The sequence below is a fragment of the Chiroxiphia lanceolata genome, chromosome 10, assembly GCF_009829145.1.
Source record: "Chiroxiphia lanceolata isolate bChiLan1 chromosome 10, bChiLan1.pri, whole genome shotgun sequence".
NCBI classification, from domain to species: Eukaryota; Metazoa; Chordata; class Aves; order Passeriformes; family Pipridae; genus Chiroxiphia; species Chiroxiphia lanceolata.
The window spans coordinates 22,959,346-22,982,796 of NC_045646.1; the positions used below are offsets into that span (position 1 = coordinate 22,959,346).

General features: G+C 46.8%; 1 protein-coding gene across 1 annotated transcript in view; it reads left to right on the forward strand.

Annotated features, from left to right (window-relative positions):
- Nucleotides 1–8: 8 nt before the first annotated feature.
- INPP5D (inositol polyphosphate-5-phosphatase D) overlaps nucleotides 9–23,451 on the forward strand; it is a 52,862-nt gene continuing 29,419 nt past the window's right edge. The window contains exons 1-3 of the mRNA XM_032698229.1: nucleotides 9–82; nucleotides 1,635–1,866; nucleotides 6,677–6,740. Of these exons, the coding sequence (XP_032554120.1) occupies nucleotides 1,733–1,866; nucleotides 6,677–6,740 (198 nt within the window). The 5' untranslated portion in view covers nucleotides 9–82; nucleotides 1,635–1,732. The remainder of the gene's footprint in view (nucleotides 83–1,634; nucleotides 1,867–6,676; nucleotides 6,741–23,451) is intronic.

Consider the following 23,451-nt stretch of genomic DNA (forward strand, 5'->3'; position numbering starts at 1 on the left):
TTCAGAGCTGTTCTACCTCCTGCTGCAGCTGCGCTCCAGAGAAGCTACTGGAGGTGCCAGAAATCCCAGGCAGTTGGTGCAGGTGAGGTTAGCAGTGGTCTGTGGGCAGGCAGAGAGGAGGAGCTGCACAGTTCCTTTGCCATGTACAGACACTCCTCCCGGTGGGGAGAACAGCGTTTGTAACCCCTCTGTAACTTACAGCCACTGCCCATGCACAGCCACTTCATGGCAATCAGCATCTGACTGCATTTAGGCTCCTGAATCCATGGCAGTTGTCTCCTGGAGCCCTGTGTGGATCTGGGCTAAGCTGAAGGTCGGGTCCAGCTGAGCTAATTTTGGTCTGCAGACAGTGCTTGCTCGGCGTGGTCAGGAAGCCCTGCACGGTGCAGTTCTGCTCGTTTAGCAGGGCGCTGTTCTGGCCACACAGCTCTGAGCTGCTGGTGCCCACAGCCTCATCTCAGAGACAGAGGTTAAGCTGGACACTGCAGGGCAGGTGTCTGGAGAACTGAAAGTACCAGGAAGGCCTGCAGGAATGAATGCTGGGTTGTGCTGGTTCACTCTCTCTCCATACCCACAAATTCTAGCCTCTCCCTATGCAGTGACAGTCTGTTCTCTCCTGCCTTGCTCTCCATGCTATGTCCATGATCCAGGTACTGTGGTTCTAGTACTTTTCCTGGCTCTGTAAAGCAAGGGTTGCATAGGGTTAGCAGGATCTATGTCTTATCTGGGAACTTGTAAGTCAGAGTCTGAGCTCAGCTGCTGCTTTTAGGTATAGCTCAAATGTGGATGTGCAGAAATGCTGCCTTCCAAGGCAGAGTGGTTGGAGGAACAGACAAAGCAACCAATTTTCCCTCACAGGTAGTGCCCCTGTAGCAATGTTCTGGGTTGCTGCAAATGTGTCCCCTGTGCTGTGCCTTGGAGATGCAGCACTGAGCAGCCACTCAGCACAGCTGAGGGACAGATGTACACACCAAGAAAAGGGAAGTGAAAACTCCAGTTCTTCCCTCTCTGACGCAGGTTGCCAGACACAGCTTTGCTCCATCCCACCTTTGGGGACTTAGAGTAGGAAAGATCTTTGAATTCATCTCACAGTAGCTGACAGGGAGCTTTGGTCACAAATCCCCAATGCAGATCTGCCTCTCAGTCTGCTGTGCATGGAAACGTGCAGTCGTAATTTTATTCTGTTCAGTTCTTTGAAGTCCCCTCCTCACACCTAACTACCTATGAGGACTAGTCAAGGCAGGAACAGGGCAGTCAGTGCTGGGTATCCTAATGCACAGTGTGTTTCTGATCAGAGATTTATTTATTGCCCTTGGAGCCCTGTAGCGGGTGGGACAGACAGACGGAAAAAGATGAAAACTCACAGGGTCTGACAAGAGATCGTAAATGGGACAGCAGGCCACCAAAGCCTGGGGACTGAATCTGTGAGGGAGCAGAAGAGATGCCCAGCTGGGACTTTCTGACATGAAGGGGGCGGGAAAGGCAGGGAGCATGGGCTTGCAACTCACTTCAGCTGCGGCATGAAGAGGAGAGCGGGGGCTGCAGGAACATGTCACGCTCACTCTCTGAGCTGTTTGAGTTGAGGAAGTTGTCCGTGGCTGAGTTTCCTTTCCCTCTCTGTACTATTGAAACAGGAAGCTGGTGAGCTGAAGCTGGCTGATCGTTACACACAGACACACAGGCAGCTCTGGCAGCTCCTGGACTGGAATCCGGGTTTCCTCCAGCTCCAGCGATGGATCAGTGCTGGTACCACGGCAACATCACTCGCTCCAGGGCTGAAGACCTGCTCTCCAAAGTAGGCAAGGATGGCAGCTTCCTTGTGCGGGCCAGCGAGTCCATTGCCTCGGCGTACGCGCTCTGCGTGCTGTAAGTACGGCGTCCGCCCGCGCCCCCGCACCCGCTGACCCTGCTCGGCCAGGGGCACCCCTGCACCCCCCAGATGGGCAAACAGCCTCTGTGCCCACGGGGAACATGCAGCCCACACCAGAGCACCTGACTGGGCCATGGGGCAAGGAAGGGTTGGGATCAGGGCCAGGCTGGACGAACCCATATCACTTACTGCTGTACCGCTCACGCTGCCCTTGTGCCTGATTCAAAAGGAGAGAATAATCAAAGGCACTGCAGCTGTGCTCTGAGAGAAAATAGCATCTTGAACTTTTGGCCCCTCTTAACAACTTGGGTCAGGTATTTACCTCGAACAACTCCAGTACTGAGCTTGGTACCCTCCCAGGCACTTTTCTTGCCTTCAGTGTGTGTTTGACCCACCTGTTTGTACCGTGTCCCATTCAACAAAAGCTGAAATAGTTCCTGAAGCTGTGCGTGGTACACCTGGCACAGCAGTGATTCTGCCTGCATCATTAATGTGGCTCATGGGTAAATGTTTCATGTGGGAAACAGGGAGAGAAATGCTGGTAGCCCTGACCCCCCCATTCTGGGAGACCAGAGAGCAAGGCCTCCTGCCTTGGGTTTATGAGGGGCAGGTGTTATTCCTGGAGGCAGGAGAGCAGGGGCCAGAGGAGACTAAAGTCAGTAGGTAAAATCTGAGGTATTTGACTTTGCATTACAGAGAGATAAGACAGTTGCTCCCTGCTTAGGAGAGATCAAGAGAACCCCCGTGGGACCCTGTTCTACCCGTCAGATCCTCTTTGCTGCCACTGCGCAGCAGATCAATAAAACTCATTGCATCCTTACCTCACATTAAATTACACAGGTTTCTCCTTTTCCTTCTGAAAGTATATTTCTTGTAGTGGTGAACGTGGTGCTGCTGTTTATAACTCTGGTGTAACTGCTTGCCTCTGAGGTCAAACTTCTGGTGACAGCACCGTCTGCAGCAGAGGATTCATGTGCAGAGGAGCCTGGGGCTGGATAACTGCCCTGTGAGCGCAGGTGTTGGACTGCCACAGTGGTGGCTGGGTCATGGGCGTGTTCACAAGGTGCAGAAAGCCTTTGTACCTGCCTGTTCAGGTACTTGTAACAACACAGTGAAGAGTTTTGTCTTTCTAGAGGGAGCAGAGAAAGAAGGCCAGCTGCAGACGAATAGGCAGGACAAGCAGGAGGCAGGAGAGACAATTATCATCACTGGCCAAGGGCCCAAGCTGCCAGTCAGGGAACACTTTACTAGAACAGACTGTTGCTTCCATTGAGCAATTTTAGTATGGCCCCACTGATATGACAACATTTAGTTGTACACAAAATGTTTTTACCGAGCAGTGGTGGGGATTATAGTAAGGGAAGGTGCTGCAAAAATGCTTAACATGCATTTGCATAAATTTTTCCATTGTAGATGTTTATGCAGCCGATTTTGAAAGCCTTTTGTGACTTGAGAGACATGGGATCAGGAAATAGAAACAATATAATGACCAGGATTTTCTGAACCGTGAGCCAAAGGTTATTTTCTGAAATCCATTCTGAGGTGGTGATTAAAGAACTGGGGAGCACACAGCCTCGCCAGGCAAGAGCAGCTGGATCTGAGGTGTGAAGTGATGGCAGAAATTTCACACAAACTGCTGTCAAACAACCTAACAAGCCTTCAGCTTATGCTGGTTTGTAGTTAGTTTGTGAAGAGAAAGAGTTAAACGTGGCGAATAAGTCTTTCCCTCTGAATGTCTTCTCCACAAAATGGGCAGCTTTGCTGAAGCTGAAAATTTCCTCAGGAATATATCAATTTCAGCTGTGTTAATGACTGGGAGGTGTTTGAGGTTTGGGCTTTTCAGTTACTTCTGTTTAAAAAACAGAGAGGCTGGAGACAAAGAATGAGGGGACTTGAAAGCTGACAGCAAAATTGTTTCCACAAAAATAGAATTATTTTGAAAGGGAGAAAGTGTCAACTGTGTATAGATAAGGAAAACAAAAACCATGAAATTTCCTCTGAAAAAGAAATGTCATATTCTACAAAGCTCTTATATTTATTGGGCAGATCAACTGAAAACCAGCAAAACACTTATTATTAGAATGTCATAGAATGAAATAGTGATTTTATTGAAGAGCTACTTGAGGAAAGAAGGATTTGTATAAATATAGACAAGTAAAGGATATGTATTTGCAGGGCCTTTTAAGAGTGCCTCCCCTCTTTTTCTGAAACTTAGAGCAGCAGCTTCTAACTTGGGGAGTGAAAGGCTGGGGAATGCTCCTCCCCTGCACTGCTGGCCCATGGTCACACTGCCCCATAAAAGGCAAGAAGCAAAGCCCTTTTCCTCCTCCTTTCTCTGTGCCTGGACCATGTGATCTGCCAGTTTATTGACAAGAAATGGGCTCTTTTACTCACCTGAAGGGGAATGCCTGGATCCTGAAATCTGAAAGAGCCTGCTTAGTGTTCCCTGCAGCTGAACTGGTACCATTCCTCCAGGGGATCTTCTGTGGTTCATCCATGGATGACTGCAGGATTAACAACTCTTTAGAAATGACCCTCAAGGGCTAGCTGCAGCTTTGGGACCCCTCTCAGGGCCTGTGAGATGCCATGTCCAGCTCCCCTGCCTCTCTCACGGTGCACTTAGCACCATGTCTGGCATGGCAGCCCTGTGTAGGATCTCCAGGTACTCCCAATGTGCAGGTCATCACCTGCACATAAAAACACAAAGCAGGAGAGGAAAGAGCAAATACCAGCCTTGTCCCCTTTCCTCCTCTGCTTGGTTGAGAGGACAGAGAGACGAAAAAGTACTTGGAGACCTGTTTAAACTGGGGCTGATGTTTTATTTACCTTCCACATGGACAGCCTGAACAATGGTTAAGCAATTCTGAACTCAACCCAGTTTTTAGGGAGTACCTGGAATGTGGCTGTAATTGGGACCACACAACTTGACAGTCAGGATGCCAAGGAGAGAAAGCCTGAGGGTAAAAATGAAGTAAGAGTCCCAGTCTTCTTCATCCACATGCAGTAAATTAGAAGACTGCTAAAAAGGATTCCTGCTTTTGATCCCAGGAAGTGCTCCTCTCTGCACCTGTCTCACCCAACTGCCCTTCCTTCCTTGTTCTTCCACTGATCTCACCTGTCCTCAGCCCAAAGCACTTTACAAGGTGAGGTCTGTGTGATGAGGCACTTTCTGTGGAGGCAACACGAGGGTCCTGCTGTGACGCAGGAGCCACTGAGCTGGTTCGTTTATCAGTTTCATAATCTCCACACACACAAATTGTCTCTCATGAGCTGCATGAGCAGTTCTGCTTAGCCCTGTTTGCATATCAGCAGGAGGAAATGGTGTAAGAGAGCTGCACTGACAGATAAAAACAAACCCCATACCCTTTCTTGGGGCATATCCTCATCTGGCGTTGATTGCCCTGGGATTGGTGACATTAGCAGTGCTGTGGCTGCCCACAGCAGTTGGGGATCGTGTCTGTGACTGCCAGCCCTGTCCCAGATGTGTGAATGAACAGGTGCCTGTGAAACGAGCTCTGGGAGCAGTTTGAATTCTTCCATGTCCTTTGCATTAATGCCATCAAAAGATGCACGTTCATGTGTGTGCACGACCAAATTCTCCAGACACCCTGGAAAAGCTCAGCTATGATCTATGAGTAATTTATTTGCATTTCCAATGTCTTTGTGACTCCTTGTACAAAGCTGCCTAAAATCCTGGCAACCTCTTCTCTCTCCTGCATGGAATGATTCTGAAAGGCATATGATGAACAGACTCATGATACAACTGCAAAAGAGATTAGGATGTTTTATCAATCTGCTTGATCTCCCCAGTGGGGGGGGCTGACCTCAGGCCACATTTTGTGACAATTCCACAGGTAATGCTGTGTTTGTGTTACAGCCAAGGAAGCTCTAAAAGCAGATTCTGTTCTTTCTTTTGAGAGGAAGGGGTTGAAACCAGCACCATTTGCTGGCTCAAAGAGATATTGTATGCTTTAACAGAGTGCTTTGCAGGTGACTTAAAAGATTGTTGTTCACTTAGGAGAAAAGTAAAAATATATCTTTTTAGTCAATACTTCTTGGATGAGATCTACAAAGCTCAACAGCTGCTGAGGAAGGTCAAATTTGCCACCTTACAACACTGCTCAGGCTTCACTTGGGCTCTTGTGCATTGATGTGACCCTTCACTGGGAAAAAGACTCTTCCATCCCCCCTTAAATAAGAATCTAATAGAATTTAGCTGGGACAAAATGTTTCTTATGGCTGATCTACAGATGCACATGTACAGTGTGCACCCACACCAGGATGGCGAGATGGGTTTTCACTTAGGCTGTTTGAGACTTGTGGATGAAAATGTGCCTAGCAATCAGCTCTTGTACTGAGATTTAGCTGAAATCTATTATTTGTTTTTTCCAATACAAGTCAATGCACATACTAGCCCTTCAGTTTACTTATTCACTGCTGATTTTGGCCCCGTGTCTTTTGGCTTTCTGCTTTTCCATTCCTTCCTGAGCTGCCCTCTCTACTGACAGCTAAACCCATTTGGTATTTTCTCTTTCCGGCCAGAATGAGAGTTGAATAACTCACTCTGAGCTGATGCTGATACCACTTTCTGCAGTGACATCTGCAGATGTGTCAGTGACCAAGAACACTTCAAGTTTGTGTTAGTTCACAGACTCCAGGGAAAGCAAGAGAAATGTTTAAACCTCTTGTGCATGAAGCCATCTGTGTGTCTCAGAATGTCCCAAAGCCTGTTCTCACGGGGAGAGGTACCATGCTGAGATTCCCTTCTGGGCACAGTGTAACCACATCACCTGTGATCTGTTCCAGGTTCCGGAATTGTGTCTATACCTACCGAATTCTGCCTGGTAAAGAAAACAAGCTCGTTGTCCAGGTAAGCCCTGCTGTGTACTATGTCAGCCCACAAAGATGGCCCTGACAGCTGCTGGGTTTTAAAGCAATTCTAACACCAAGAGAAAAAGGATACAAGGAGTTAAACTAATGCCCTGGCCAGCACAGTGCTGGTCTCCAGTCCACTGCTGGGCAGATTTTAGTCTTTGGTCTGGTCCTGCCGTGGCCATCAGCACATGTCACTTAACACACGTCCCTGACAGGTTTTATACAGCTGAGAAGCGCAGCCCATGGAATGCCTTTTCCTCTGAAGCCAACTTCCTATCAGTACACTGTGGATCTTTTCAATCCAAAATTGCAGCACAGTTTACCTACACCCAGAGAACCTAAATTGAGTTCTGGTCTCAGGATCCAGAAAGTACTAGATTGAGGGCAGGACTTTCAGACCTTCTGTTTATTCCTATTCTGCTTTAGGATCCTAAATGAGCCACTTCCCCTTCCTGTGCCACCTCTCAGCTCTGGTTTTCTTAATATAGAGCATGAAGCTTGGGGTGGGGAGAGAGGCATGGTCTCTCCCAGCCCCAAGAATTGGGCATAGGTTTATTAGGCAGCAGTGGGGCTGCAGCTGACTCCATCCTCTTGGCACAGCCAGTGCTGCATGGGCATTCCCTGCAAAATTAAAAGGAAATGCCCAGGCTACCAGTTTGCCCTACTATTCAGAATCAGTCTACAATCATGCCTTCCCATTTCAGATGACAACCAGCTTCCCACACTAGAAATCAGATTTCTCCTGACTCCACACGTGGCTCACATGCCTCATATGCACCATGTCACTCATGTATTTCCTGATGTGCTTTGGGGTCACCAGTTTCTCTTTGAGATCTGCAGTAAGAGGCAGCATATCTGAAACTGGAGTCATCAGGTTCATGAGAACAGCAGAGTGCTGGCAGCTTTCTTTCAGCTGTAAGTTGTTGATAGGAATTGTGGATTGTGTGTCCTGGGTGCACACATCCAGCTTGGCTTCTGCAAGAGCCACTTTTTGGGAGCTCGAGCTGTTCTTTTAGGAGCCCCACTCAGATGCAGCTCTGCACAAACACAGCTGTATTGCCACCCAGGCCAATTCCAGGCTCTCAGCCCTGTGCTCCAGAGGACTCTGTGCCCAGGGCCAGCCACCATATCCCACTTGGCCTTGACAGCTGGATTCCCCAGAGTCATTGGGATTCCTCTGCCTCACTTGCACTTCTGTTTCTAAGGAGGAACTGGCAATGGGACACTGTGCCAGACTTGACCTGGGTCTGTATGTGTTACTATGGCAGATCACCAAAGCTCATCCACCTTCCCAGAGCACTGGGCAACACCATGCAGAGGAGCCTGTGCAGGCTGGGAGCAGGGCTGGCAGGCAGCTGGGACCAAGAAGCTGCCATTCTGGTCTGGCTCCACAGGGTGCAGCAGCCTGTTTGTAGGAATACTGAGTTTTCCCCCATCATCTGATCTAGCCCAGCCTTACCATCATAAATAATGTGTCTTGGTGTGTTGTGGTGGTGTGGTGCTGTGATGCTGTGATGGTGGCACGTGTTCAGAAGATGATCCATTGTTTATCATTGCTCCAGTACCCAGAGCAGCTGCAGGGGTCAGGGTCTCATTGTGCCAGAGAGCTCACAAATGAAACTCCCCTGGGCAGGGAGAGTGTTGGGGGAGACCTGAGGGCCAGCAATGGGCACAACTACTTATGTCCACACCAGCTCTGTGGCAGGGCTGGGGTGGGAGCCTGGCACTGCTAATGATGTTCTTGCTCTTTGCCCTGGCACCGAGGTGAGGAAGGGACATTGTGGAACCCTAACTCTGAATGGCTTTGGAGTATGAGTCTGACAGCTGCTTTGTCTTTTGGAAAACAAGCACAGAAATGATCCTATGTTGTTTATCCCCCTGTGGGAGAGGAAGAAAGGTAGGCCAGAGAGTACCTGCAAAGGCAGCCCGATGGCCCCACACTTTGTCCCTTCGTGCCCTGGGCAAGCCCTGTCCCCTCCTGGTCCCTCAGTGCCTCCAGTATGTCGTGTGAGCAGTGCTGTCTGCAGCCTGGCCTGCAGCCTCTGCTGGCAGGACACTGGTGCCAGAGTGATGGGGGTTTGGGACCCGAGTGGAGAGCCCTGTGGCCATGTGTGCTGCCCTGCAGGGAGTGCTGAGGCACAGGCTGGCCCCAGCCCTGCCCCCAGGGAGCTCTGTACAGCCCACAAGGGTGCCAGCTACGCTCCCCAGCTCATGCTGGGTCTGAGAGTGTTTCTGCTGTGACAAAAGGGCCTGTTTTCATGTATTGCTGTTCCACCTGTCTGCAGGTCAGAGCCCTGCAGCCACAGGAAATCCATATTTCTCTCTGCTGTAGCAGTGGGCAGTTCTCATGCTGGATCAAGGTTTATGAACATGTAATTTTTAAGATTCTCTTGGGATCTGTGTTGTGATTGTGAGGGATTTCTCTTGTTGCTATGTCATGGGATGCAGAGGGACTGTGGTGGAATACCTTTGTAAGCTGGGTTGCCAGGAACTGTAGGTTGAATATCAGGAGTAGGCTAAATAAAGTGTGTTGTTAACTCATGTTTTGAAGACAAAACACCTCCTGCTTTATGCTGCCTTATTCCAGTTCTGTGGGAGAGGCAGAAGAAGGGGGGTGGCTTCTTCTGGCAAGAGAGGGACAGTGAAAGTGGTAATTGAGGCTCAGAGGAAAAACAGTCTCATGTGGTTGGCTGCTGTTCTTGGTACAGTGTTCCAGCTGGGCCAGGCTTTTTTTGGTTGCTTGTCTGTTGATTTTTGGATAAAACAAAAACTACTTCATGTGTATTACAAGATCAGACTTTTGAAAAGATTACTTCTGTGCAAGGATGTAAAAGCTGTTGAATAGGATGGAGTGTTGACATTTTAAAAAATCCCATTAAAAAAGGAAGGAGTCTACTAATCCAATGGAATTAGAACAGGTGTTAAATTAATACAGCAATCGGTAAGTGCTTTTCATTTCTGAGTTTATAAAAATTATATAGGAAAAATTCAATACTCAATCCTGAGATTAGCCTGCATTAGTTATGAGCCCTGATTGTGCAATGTGACCTTTTTTTTTTTTTGCCTGCACAGTGCTCTTTCCTGAAAAAAGCTGCCTTCCTGCCCAGAGCTGGGATGTTGTCTGTCAGGAGCTTGTCATGATTGACAGCAGCTTCAGAAGAGGTCCCATGTCACAGCTACATACATGGCATATGTGACAGGACAGCTCTCCCTCTGCCACTTGTGGAGTTTTTTCACCTTTAAAGCTGCAAGCTGCTTCACTTTTTCCTTGAGTCTTGGAGAGGCCATTTCATTTTCCTCTTTTTTAATTCGATCCCGGACCCGCCCCAGTGGAATGATAGTCAGTGTCATTTTTTGCATGGTCACATTATCTGGTCTAAGACTGGTAGCAGAAAGGGAGGTGCACATTTTTGCATTCTGAGGTGCACTTTTTCACATTCAGGTTGAAGAAAAAAATATTTGCATATGTCCTTCCAGCATTTTGTGACATGGTCCGTGATGTGCCATTGGGATTCTGCACCTGCAGCAGCTCTACAGCAGCTAGCATGGTCAGGAATCCCTCTTGCCTGCCATATCTGGAATGCAGCTGGTGCCCTCCCAAAGCACACTGGGCTGTAGAGGTCACCATCACAGACTGTTTTCTTTACATACAAAGGAAATTTGTCCCCCTTCTTTTCTGGAACTGAGTAATTTTCTCCTTCCATTACTTGAGACTTCAAAATATGGGCAAAGAAAGCCATGGCTTGGATGAATCAAACTTGCCTCCTGCTGATGAAAACATATTTAAGGAAGGAGGGTAGGAGTAATGAAAACCCCTTGAAACACAGGATCTGTAAGAGCCAGTAGAGATCTTTAGGCTGAGAACAATTAGTCACAGATCTCCCTGCTGCCTGCAGACTCTCACTGTAGTGAAGCACTGAGAGCTGAGAATAGGAAGAGAGCAAATAACAGTTCCACAGAGATCCAGGAGCAGGGCACGAGGCTGGAAAGAACTGCCCCTGAGGTGGCTGAGCTGCTGCCTGGGGGTAAGTCACAGCTGGACTACTTCACTTTCTTCTCTGGGAAAACAAATATGATTTTCCCTTGCTCCAAAGGGGAGGCATAATTAATGTGTAGTTATGGAATGTTTGGGGATTAGCTGAGTGTAATCATGTTTGTGCAAAGAGGGGTGAAACAGCAAAGGAGTCCTTGGGCATCGCAAGATCAAGCTAAACATGAGAGACAAACTAAAGACACTAACATTGTTATCTAAGCACCTATAGTCAGTTCTTGCCATCCAGATTCACAGGAGATGTTACTTTCCTGTGCTGTCACTTAAAACACCTCCTTTATCCAGCTGGCTGAGGTTTCAATATGACCCTCTTCACTGCCCAATCTGCATTCCTTATGATCTTAGCATCCCCCCGACAAATGGGGAACTTGGCCCAGTCTGAGGATTGGGTTACCAAAAATAATTTTAAATAGCTATCCCTGGTTGACCTTACCAGCATCAGAGGATGTGTATCAGTATGCATCCCCCCATTTTAGATGTGCAGTCAAAGCTGTCACGTAGCCAAAGGTGAGTTGTATCTCTCTAGTCAGCAGGAAAGAAATGGGTTTCTGATCTGGGTGGGCTGAACTGTCCTTAGTGGGTCCTGTCTCTGTTGTCTAAAGAGCCCAGAGAACCCCCTTAAACTGCCAAACTTAAAAGGCTGCAGTCAGATAAGAGGATTCCCAGTACAACTGTCTCTTGTTCAGTGTGAGAAGGCACTGAGGTCAAGAGCTGCTGTTGAAAAACTGTGATACTGCCTTTGCCTAATGCTTTACCCTGGATTGCCTCGACATACTGCTATTTTAGAAGGTCACTGTCAAGAGTATAACCTGCCTTGGGAGTGAGAGTGCTTGAAAGATGTGGTGAGAAGGAAGAAGACACTGGTGTTGGCTGGTCAGTGACTATGGATTGGTACAGGGGGGTGTGGTACCATTGTTAAAACCTGGTGGAGTTTGATCTCTCTTGATTTCTGGTGCATCTCAAACAGGAGTTCCCAGCTCGTGTTATCTGCTGGCTGCAGTCAGTCAGTCAGTTCTCAGGGGCAGCTAGATTGCATCTTATTTTCTGCTCTTGGCCAGAACTTATTTTCTGGTCTGTCAGATAACAGTTCATAGGTTGTTTGCAGGATCAAGCACTGGCCTTGTGCCACTGTGGAGGCTGGGGGAGATATCCTGATGGAGAGATGGCACCATGGCACAAACAGGGCTGGCTCCAGAGATGCCCTTGGTAAAAGCTGCTGAGAGAGAGCCAACCTTGTAGTTGTGGGAGCAGCTTTGGCTTTTAATACAGGTGGAGTCTTCTTAAGAAACTGAGGCACCTGTAGAGTAGCTGTCCATGCCAAAACTGCACTGGGGTGGCCTCACCTTGAGTACTGGGGGAGTTTTAGTCACCACGATATAAAAAAGGCATTAAGCCATTACAGAGCATCTGAAGGAGGCCAGGAGGGTGGTGAAGGGCCTTGAGGGAAACCATAGGAGGAGTGGCTGAGGGCACTTGGTCTGTTCAGCCTGGAGGAGACTGAGGTAAGATCTCATTGGGGTCTGCAACATCCTCCCGAGGGGCAGCAGAGGGGCAGGCACCGATCTCTTCATTCTGGTGACCAGTGATAGGAGTGGAGGGAATGGCTGGAGCTGTGCCAGGGCAGGTTGGATCTCAGGCAAAGGTTCTTCCCCCAGAGGGTGGTTGGGCACTGAACAGGCTCCCCAGGGCAGTGGGCACAGCCCCAAGGCTGCCAGAGCTCCAGGAGTGTTTGGACAATGCTCTCAGGGACAGGGTGGGATTGTTGGGGTGTCTGTGCAGTGCCAGGAATTGGACTGGGTGATCCTGATGGTCCCTTCCAACTCAGCATCTTCTGTAACTCTGTGATTCTATAGCTGTGTGCTGTGTCTCCTGTGCTGTGGCAGAGTCTCCCTCAGCCTGAGGAAGGCAGAGCTTGCCCTGCTTTCCTGTGGGCGTGACCTGGTGCTTCAGCTCACTCAGGTAACCTTCCCATTCTGCCCCCCAGAACTTGCATCAGACGTGTTTTTCTACAAGCTCGGGGCTCAGGCGTTGCCTGACCACTGCTGCTTCCTTCTAGCAAGGTGCTCTTCCTTGTCCCTCTTGCCAACCTGTTTGGTTTGTTTGTTCCCATATTACCCTCGGTCTGCTCTCCCATTCATGCCACCAGCTGAGCTTTTGCCTCAAGTCATGTACCTGCCTCGAGATATGGTGGGCTGCCAAGGATGGAGGCTCCAACCACCCACAGTGCCTTGAGAGCTGTTTGCATCTTCTGGCTGCCCCACAGGAGAGGGCAGAGATGGAGCTTGGCTTGAGCAGAAGCAAGAGCCACTTTGTATTTTTAAGCAAAGTGGAAAATTTAAAGAAACCCTTCTTTCAGGTGAAATGTTTCATTTTGATTTCGGGCTTTTCAGAAGTGATCACGGTGTTGCCAGGATGTTGAAGAAAAACGTTGTTTCAGATGGAAAAACTGGATCACTCTTTTGAAAAAGTCCAGATAAGCAATTTTGAACTTGTCACCTTCTTTTAAAATTAATAGGGGAAAAGGAAATTGAACAAAGACTATGCCTTGCATAGCACATGCTCCAATCCCCTTCATTTTTTAAATAAACTTTTTTTTTTTGCTTTGAGCAAAACTGTTTGATCGATTCCAGAGTTTTGTGAGCATTACTTTGTTGTGAGAAGGAATTGCTAAAAGCTACCTTCTTCTCATACTGCACAAGAGACTGTACTACAGTAAGGAAAACATTAGAGTTTTAAAAGTTATTGCCTGTCTTTTTCTTTCCACTTCAATGTCCCAGGTTTGACAGAAATCAGCAGTGCATGCATCTTCCTGCACCCCCTCTGTGGGTGAATGTAGGAAACATTGATTTTGCAGTTGTAGTACCAGACCATCATTTCTGGGAGCAGGAACACTCCTTGCATTTGTGCTGAAATCCACCAGTTAAACAAATTACTTACATTATACTTACTACCTGTTGCAAAGGGAGGGCCTGGCCCTAGTTACTTGTGGGTTTTGCTGACTTCAGTGAAAATTATAGATGCCCTGGCAGCACTGTTTTACATTGAGTGATCATAGAGCTTTTTTTTTTTAATTTTTCTGGTAATTTTTTGCTGGTCTGATACCGGGCTGTGACAGGAAACAAGTGTGCTATGAGAACAGTTAGAAGGCAGGCCAGCAGCTGTGACTCACCGTGCCAGCTGACACAGGGGTGGGGCACAGTGTACTCTGAGGCTCCCAGGAGGTGGAGAATCCCTAAACACTGTGTTAGGGACTTCTGCTGAAACCCTTCCTCCCCAGCATGCTTCTAGAAACACATTTTTGGGGAGCACCTTAGTTTGTACTCCGTGTGTGGGTTGGCTAAATATGCCAGAATGAGCAAAATCCTCTGTCCTGGGACGGGCAAGATGTGTGATGAGAGGGCTCTGCTCGCGTCAGCCACCACAGGACTGTCCCTGCTCCGAGCAGGATTTGTCCTGGCCTCTGTTTATGAGTCCTGCAGGGTGGAGCTGGGCCTGGAGGCTCCATCCGGAGTGTGAACCTGCTCTGGAGCAGGGCTGCCTATCCTGCCAGCAGCATCTGGTAAGAGCTGGGAGTTTAGGTCAGTTCCTGCATTCCTGGTGTCACTGCTGCTGTCACCAACATCAGAGGCCTGGCTGTGGCACAGGCAGCACCGAGTCCATTGTCAGCCCTGCAGAGAGGTGCAGTTTTTGTTGTCTCCCCGTTGCCACACTGCTCTGACTCGTGTGGCTAAGAGAAGGTTTCCTGTAGTAAGGACTTTGTGATTTGCTGTGGATTTTGCTGATCTTCCTGTATCTAATCAAAACCTTTCAACTGGGGAATTGCTCTTGAGCTGGTTTCAGTGGGTGATAAAGCAGAGCTCACTGTTTCAGGTGAGGCTCAGCCATTCACCACTGCAGCCACTTCTGTCCCCACTGGGTGAGGGGTTTGTACCTCTCAGACTGATGGCAAACCCTCCTGGTCTCCAGTGGGGACAGGGCAGGCACAGGCCTGCCCCAAATGCCCCATGCAGGTTGCACAGGGGCTGTGAGACATCCCTGTCAGGGCAGGGTAATGATGAGAATGGCACTGATTTCACTGGAGTTAGTTTCTACCACAGAAAACTCAATGTGCTGGTGGGACTCCATTGGCATGGAAGGGCTGAGGGATAATCAAGGGGATTACTTTTCTTGAAGAGAAACAAGGGACAACTGGACATCCAGGCAATACTTATGGGCAATGCATTGAAACATGGGTAGGGCAGCACATTTCTAGTATGCCCAAATGCATAATTTAATTGTACTAAGCTTCATTTTATTACAAACCCCGGTAGATATTAAAATTTTAGTATTTTTCAATATAATTTATTGTTGATTTAAATCAGTTTGTAAAGCTCTTTACATGTAAGACTGAAATTACACATGTATCTCATGTTTCTGCAAACTATCCAAATCTGTTTATACAAGGAAAATGGTTTCTTCTGCTGTTGCATCTGAGGTAGGAATAAACAGAAGGCATTTCACAGGTTTTGGAAGGCTGAAAGAAGCAGCATTTAATAAGAGAACTAGGTATTTCCTGAAACATGCACATTCCTGCTACTGAATCTCTCAGTATACAAAATTCTTCGTACAAACAAAGCATATCCAGCTTTTGTCTAGTTTGAACCCTTCCAGAATGTTACCAGTTTCCTGAAATATAAAAAAAAATGTTCAGAGAAGATGGCTTAAATCAGGCTAAAGTGGTATTATTTTGTTTTTCAAGCTCCAAGAAATGAAATCAGGTACTTGAAAGTTAATGCCATGAACTGAAATCCCTTTTCCTTTTATCTAGATGTCCTTTCAGATAAAATCTCACTCTAAGCAGTGAAATGCCAGTGCATGTCATCAATTCTCTTGCTGCTTGCCCTCCAATAAATGTGCTATCTCACAAAGCCTTCATCACACTCAAACAATTGCAAATTGCAAATAGCCAACCCTCTGGGGTTGCAAAATCCTTCCAGATTCAGGAGATAAGGATTAGGGCTGTTACACAGTGGCCAGTTGACCAATTACTGGTTTAGAGGAGTTATTGTCTCACCCATTATCCTTTGGAAAGGCTTTGGCCACCCACAACCACATCCCCAGCAGCTCTTTCCCACCCCACTGGATCTTCCAGCTCCCGTTACAGGAGCTCCAACAATCAGGTTTGTTGGAGAGGCCAAATGTCCAACCCTGACTGAGAGGAGCCCCTGGGACACACCCACCTCAGGGTCTCCAGGACTACTAAAATGAAAATTTTCCTGAGATTCTAAACCTTTTATGGCAGATGAGAAAATACAATTGAAAACATAGGCAACCAACATTCTCAACAAGAAAATATTCCTATTTTGCAGTAATTTGAGGGATATTAGCTTTAATATCATCAACCACATAGTGTTCAAACCATTTGATTGTCTTAGCCTTTATGTATTTTATCAAAGACTTCTGATGAGTCTTCATAACTCAATTTAAGGTATCCAGGGACACGACAGATTATTTCTCTTTCCTCTGTGTGGTAATGAAGCACTGTTTTATTGCTTCTGTGCTTTGAGGTATGATGGGTCACGGAGGGAAGTGCTCATTTCCAGGCAAGTCTTGAGTTGTTTTCTCAAAGAAAGAGAAGTTAATATATTGTTGGTGCTGCATGAGGCTTCTTGTGCTGATCATTTAAGATAGTAATGAGTCTTGGGAAACACTGATATGAGATTTATTTACAATGAGACTTATGGCAAATATTGCCATCAATACAAAATTGTTTCCACGCTTGTTCCCAACAGGGTAATGCCCTTTCTTGTTCAGAGATCTATCTTGATTTGCTGATGAGATGGATCATTGCAGGCTGCATTCCCTCTCCAAGCAGAAGTGGAACTTATCCAGCACAGCACAAGTAATACTTGGGGTCCAGTTAGATTTTGTTCATGTGATCTGCATTCCAGCCTCAGGAAATGAGACCTATACACCCTACACGTGCAGTAACTTATTGCTGATATAAATATAAAATATAAAGATGCAATCACCTTTAAATAACAACATTTTCCATTGAAAGTATTGTCGTGGTTGCACTTCTTTTAGGTAAACGAGGTCTGCTCCACCACTACTCTTCGAATTTACCTTTTGGTGGTTAAAGTTATCACGGCTTTTAAAAGAAATGTAGAATCCTTTGTTTTTTCAGGTTGCTGCATAAATGCAAAGCATGCAGGGCTTGATTTCAAATGAGAAATTGTTTAGGGAAGCGAAACAGACTTCAGCAAAGACAGCTCAGACTCAGTTGTTTCAGTGCCTCTGAGAGAACCAAGTCACAGTGCAGCTTTTGGTTGTTCCCGGGCCTTTGCCCCCCTGTCTGACTTCTTTTGTCTTCAGTTCGTACCTTCTGTCAGAGTTTCCCATCTTGCTTGTCCTCTGAAAGTCTAAACTGGCTGCAGTCTCTTCCATCCCAGGGCTCTGGAGCTCTCCCTCTCCAGTGTTTCAGAATGTAACCCACAGCTCAGCAAACCCCGCGGGCAAAGCACAGCCCAGCTCCACGGGGCTGGGGCTGCTCTCTGGTGCCAGCCTGGGAAGCCTGCATTAAAACTTCCAGGTAACTGTATTAAACCTTATTCTCCAAAACTTGACAGTCTTAGGATAAAGTACTCTCTGTGATAGAACATGGCAGGAGCCACGTGCAGCAGGCACTGGTTGCTCAGGGGCTCCAGGTACCTGTTGTCACTGTACACCACATCCCAGGAGGTGCAAAACCAGAAACCTTGTGTTAAGCCCAGTTTTAGGAGGCAAAGTGTAACAAAACGTGTAACATCCGCTATTTTTATTCCGGGTTCAGGGGAGAACATAAAAGGAGAGGGTTTGAAGGGTGTTTTTTGTCTGGTTTTAGTTTTGTGGTTAATTTTGTTAAATGATGGTGCTTCTTCAGGCTGGGTTCTGTATCTGTTCAGTCAGCAGGGATGGCTCAGGGCTTCCTTTAACTGAGTAAGGGTTTGCAGTAACTGAATGAAATAAGGGACAGCCCCTTCAAAGAAAGTACAAGTGGTCACCCCAAGTGTCACAAAAATAGAAAACAATTGCTGTAGCAAAAGACTGAGAAATTTTGCAGGCTGAAGACAGGAAATTGTAACACTAAGGTGCTCACCCTTATCTGCGCATTTCTTGGAAGTTTTAATTATGCAATCCCAGAAAATTATGCAGTTCTATGTGGTGAATTGTGAATGCAGTTGTTTCCCATGAACCTCCTGCCTGCATTGCTCTGCTTCAGTAGCATATCTTCAGTAAGTATGGCCTCTTTGGTCTTACCTTTTCTCTTTTCCACTTGGTTGTCTTTTGTAATTTATGCATGTTTAGTGCTTGGTGACAGTTGGAACTGGGATTCATTTAGGCAAGAAGACAATAAAGCAAGCAGAGAGCTGATTGTGGGTCCTCCCATGTCTGCTGCACAGGTTAGAGAAGACCCCCAGCACCACAGTGTAAGACTGATGTGAGCTGAGGGATCCTGCCCAGCTCTGCAGGCAGAGCCACTCTGGGCATGTTTTCATCTGTTTCAAGGAAAAGGGAGCTTGGGAATTTGAGAAGCAAATAACCTGCAATATATATGCTTAATACATGTACCTGAGAAGCAAATCACCTCCTGAGAGGCAAATAACCTGCAGTAGTGTCCCAGCCCAGTGCCTGTGAGCAGGGGGCACTGACAAGATCCCACACCTGCACTGAGTGCCTTCAGGAACCATCATTGTGTTACATTTGCTGCCTTGGTTGCCTTGCCAGCTCTTGGGGACCTGCTTTTTTTCAGGTTTGTCTTGGTAAGCACTGGAGCTGCATACTTTAGGAAGAAATGAAAATGGAAATTTTCATTTGACCTGAAGTGCTGAAGCTTTTCAGTGGAACACCAAAAGGCACAAGGCTTATGATATAATTACAGAAGTTGTTAGAAGTAGTGTACTCCAAAACTTTTACTTAAATTCTGCCCACACACTACAGAAGTGCTAAAAAAACTGCATCAGATCCTCAGGGATCTGCAGTCCTTGCTCATTCATCACCAGCTCATCTGACTTGCACCCCGTAGCTAAATTTAATCCCAGTCCTTCATGTTCTGTCATGGACTGTACTGTTGTTTGCTTGTTGTTGATGTAAATCTTCTTTATTATAACACAGAGAAATACTGAAAGGGTTGGTTGCTCAGCAGGTTTCTTGTGGTGCTACCAGCTGAATCCATATGTGCTGTGTTGGCAATATCTTTTTTGATGGCTGGAGTTTGAATGGTTTATTTAATGTGAAGGACTAACTCAAGTATGGGGTGTTGATGCTTTCTACAATTGCTTGGTGTTCTTCCTGGCTTCTGTCTAACTATATTAGTTGGATATTTGGCAATTAACATACTTTTTATGTGAATCATGGAGTGCAGGAGAAGAGTGGAATGAGGTCTTTATGTAGGACCTGAGTACATTATTTTTATGACCTATGTCTTTATTATGGGTGGGAAAATGCTGGTTCAAAAGACTTCCACTGGTCCTTTACCTTCCAGAACTTCTAATATGTTTTACTCTAGGATGTAGAATTTTAACAAGGAACTTGAGATAAAAATCTGGCAGCCAACCATACCCTACTGAGAAGTCCTTTCAATATTCCTTCTCTTCAAGACTCTCCTAATTTGCAAGTGCCCCAGTTCTGCCATGGGAGCTACCTGTGAACACGACCAGTGCTCGGGCTGCCAGAACAAAGCAGCCTGAGCTTTGAGCTGGTGGGATCACAGAGAGCAAAACCCTTGCAGGGCCAGAGGAGATTAGCAGTGGCAGATATGACAGTCAGGATCTTTTTAAGATGAACTCCAGCTGGGCTCACAGTCCACACACAGAACACGTTAAGCATTTGAAACCCAGAATGAGCAAAGGTAGGAAAAAGTGAGATGGCCATTCCCAAAACTGGAAACCTTCAGCATTTCTGTTTTTTGGTAATGTTTAATAAGAATGGAATTGTGATGCAGTGTGAGTAATTAATACACAGAGTCTCTTAAGTCATGCTTAGAGAAGTGGAGCTTGTGGGAGAGGCAGCATGTACTGGTATCCTTCTGCTGCATTGGAGGAACAGAGGGAATTTTATAAGATTGACAACATAGTAATTTTCTTTTTTTTTTTTTTGACTTAGTTTTGTTTGGATATCTGATGTTCAGCCAGGATCACAAGCTGGAAGTAATATGTACTTAGCTGTTAAATTGCAATTCCTTGTTTCCTTCCATGAATAATCTCTTTCAGAAGTTCTGAAAACCTCTCTCCTAGAGCTCTCTGAATTCCATGGTTTCACCCAAAGTCTTAAATTTAAAAGGCCACTGTAGCAAAAGTGACATGGACAAGCTAACTTGAGCATCAGGACCAAACCATATGCAGGATGAGACAAGAAAGCCTCCATCATCTCATCTTGGAGGAGACAGGGACTATTCACCTGCCATTCCCCCAACATTGTTAAATTTATATAACTTGTAACTGCGCTTACACTGTGCCATTCTCCCCAAAATCTGTATGATTCTTTTTCCAGGTGAGGAAGTACTGCCCCACCCACCCACAAGCATCCTCTGCCCATGTTCCCTGGATTCTTCCCCTTGCCTCCTCTCTCATGCTGAGTTCCCCAGCAGAGACCCTCTTGCTGAGCTTTACCCAGCAGCAGAACTCCCTTGCTAGCTCAAAGTTCCCACCTCGTATCAAAGTTCATTTCTTTACTGCCCCTCTGTGTCACAGGATCCCTCTTTTCCTCAGCCACACACTTGCTCCTCTCCCTTCGTGCTCCTCAGTAGCTCCATTTCTTCCAAGCCCCGGGTGTTGCATTCAAATGAGGGTACATTTCTGGGTGGCTTGTATTTTGGGAAGTAGCTGTTTCTCCCAGCTGTGATTCCTGTCTATGATCCCATTCTTGTGAAATGCTCCTGGAACTTCTTAGCACAAGACTCGATCTAAAAATAAGGCATGTTTTCCAGCAAAACAAAACCGAAACACAACCAGGTTGCTTTAAAATGCTGTAAAAAAATAATTTACCAGGAATTTTGTGGCTCTTAGGATCCCTTTCTTAGTGAAATGTAAAAAGCTTGCCTACGTGAGAACCAGAAGTAAATTTAAAAATGCCACCTAGACTTCCTAGCTAGCAGTCAGCCTTGAAGATAACATTTTTCCAAACCTGAAAACTTAGAATTTTTTTTTTTTTTCAAATCTGAAAGGAGAAAAGTTCCTGCCAGCCTTTCTCACCACAGTAGAAGCGACCTGATTTTCAGCTTCCATTTAAGCTGGTGGGCATTGCAAGAATTTTATAACTTTGAAAAGTTATTGCCTGTTACTGAAATGCCTACATATGTGTTTAAATACCTGTTTTAAGGCACTCTGGTTAGAAAAGATTGGCCTTAAGCAATATAAGCAGATGACCAGTTTCCTAGTTCCTCCTTGTGCCTTGGCACAGGAAAGGAAAACACTTCCTCTTCCTTCTGAGGGCCCCAGACTTCCTGTGCCATCTATTTATACAATTGTTGTAATGAACCCCAAGTTAACCACTTCCTCTCCTGGCTTAGCATAGGCTTTACATCTTTTAAATCTCTTTTTATTTTATGTCTTTATACTCCATTTGCAACTTCTCCTAAAGGTGTGTTCAGAGCTGCTCCTCACCGAACCCGTGTTTGGAGTGTCTTTGTCGAGGTGTTCTCTTGGCCAGGTGGCAAAGGAAGATTAGGTTGTCTCAGCCATACAAAAACCTGTTGAAAAGTCCAGGTGGTTGAATTTGGAAAGGGGATCCCAAGATTCAACCAAAGATTAGTGATTAAAGGCTTTAGTCGTGCCTGCTCTCATGAAATGAACAGCCTGGAAGCCTGTTCAGCAGGAAGACAAGAGCAAGTTGTAGCTAGTGGTGTTCAACCATTGTACAGTAAGGATAGAGAGGATTGGAGGGATTGATAACTGGAAGGACCTGCAGAACTGAGGGCAGGGTCTGGAGGACAGGAGACACCAAGACATCCTGGGGGAAAGGGGGCTCACAGCCAAAAGGGCCGGAGTCCAAAGTGGGAGATCTGAAAATCGTGGTTTGGGATGCAGCTGAAATGGCTGGGCTGGTCAGAGTCAGCTTTAGCTGTCTCCTTCAAGGATGCAGCAGGATGTGAATAAAGGCAGCTGGCAGATGTGCAGAGAGATTCTCGTGGTTCCAGGATTAGGGGTGGCAGAAGGCCTTGCAGGTCTCCCCCCAGCATTCCCATTTCCCCAGCAGAAGCAGGATTGGATGCTGGCTATGAGGATTGCCTGGGTACCCTGCACTGCAGCACTTCCAGAGACATGGACACACTCTCTGTGTAGCCCAACTTTACTGTCTCTGCCTGGCAGAGCTGCCTGAGCTCTATCTTAACCTCCTCTGCTGCAAAGCCTCCCCCACCTCTGCTGTCCCTCGGGGACTTGCAGCACATCTGGTTACCATCTTCTTTATAAGAGAATTTCAAACTTGTAAGATTGCTGCTGTGCCATCTCCAGGCTGCCCCTTTGCCAGACCATACCAGTCCCTTTCTTCTGAGCTTTCCTTGCAAATCCCATTTTCCAACTCTTTGGCCTTCTTTGGAATTTTTCCTTGGGTTTCTGTATGGTATTTTTACATGTTCCATAAGAATTGGTGCCCCAAGCTGCACAGAACAGTCCAGCTAAAGTCTTATGGCAGGAAGTACAGTAGAGGAGTTTCTTTTTGCATCTTGTGTGACACTCCCATTAACAGATCTTAGAGGGACTTGTGCTTCAGATGCAGCTTCCCACTGTAAAATTGCTTCTCACTGTCTGATTCACTATTCCACAGATTCCTTTGTACAATCCTGCTGGTTTGTGGGCTGTTCCCTAAATTGCATCTGTTTGCTAGGTGTTCCCTTTCTGTGTGTTGTGGCTGCCATCAGCACAAAGCTGAGGTACCAGCAAGGATGCTGGAGGAATCCCCCTGGAACTGGGCCTGCCCTCCACACCACTGGTGTCCTGGCAGACTTGGGAGCACGTTTCTGGGATGTGGGGTGTTGCCGTGGAGATGACACTTGCCATCCACATTTATAATGACCTGAAACAATTCACTCCGTAATTAAAACAAGATCTGTGCTGCGATAACCCCAAGGAAATAGTTACTTACTGGAGGCGGGCAGGGGGGCGGGAAGTGGATTTCATTGTTGGCTCTGCTGGGGTGGCTCCCGCTCCCCCTGCGCTGCCCCGTCCTGCTCTGCTTTGCTCACAGGGCCTGTTCTGCCTCTGCTTCCTGGCTGAAAGTCCAGAACAAGTTTGTGTAAAGTCTAGGCTGCGTTATTCCTCGCTCTTGTCATCCAGAGCTGTTGTCTTCAGGACGTTTATTCAGTGTTCCCTCAATCCAGTTTTTGGAATTGTGCTCTGCAACTACCTGCGAACTGACTCAATGCCACTATTTTACTATCCACCACCACTTTTCCCTCCCACCTCTAAGCCTTTGCCACAGGTTCAAGTGTGAAGAAAGCAGATGTCCCTGCTTTCCTTGCTTGCTGGCAGAGACCAGCCTTCAGGTGGGTCATCCAGCAACCCGAGCTCTGGCGGCAACATTAATGAACCAGGTTTTCTGTGTTCAGCTGATGCTACTCAGGCATCATCCCTGCAGAGCTGGCTGGGAACACCCCACAGCCTGGGTGATGGTCCTACTGCTCTGTAGGCTCGGAGCA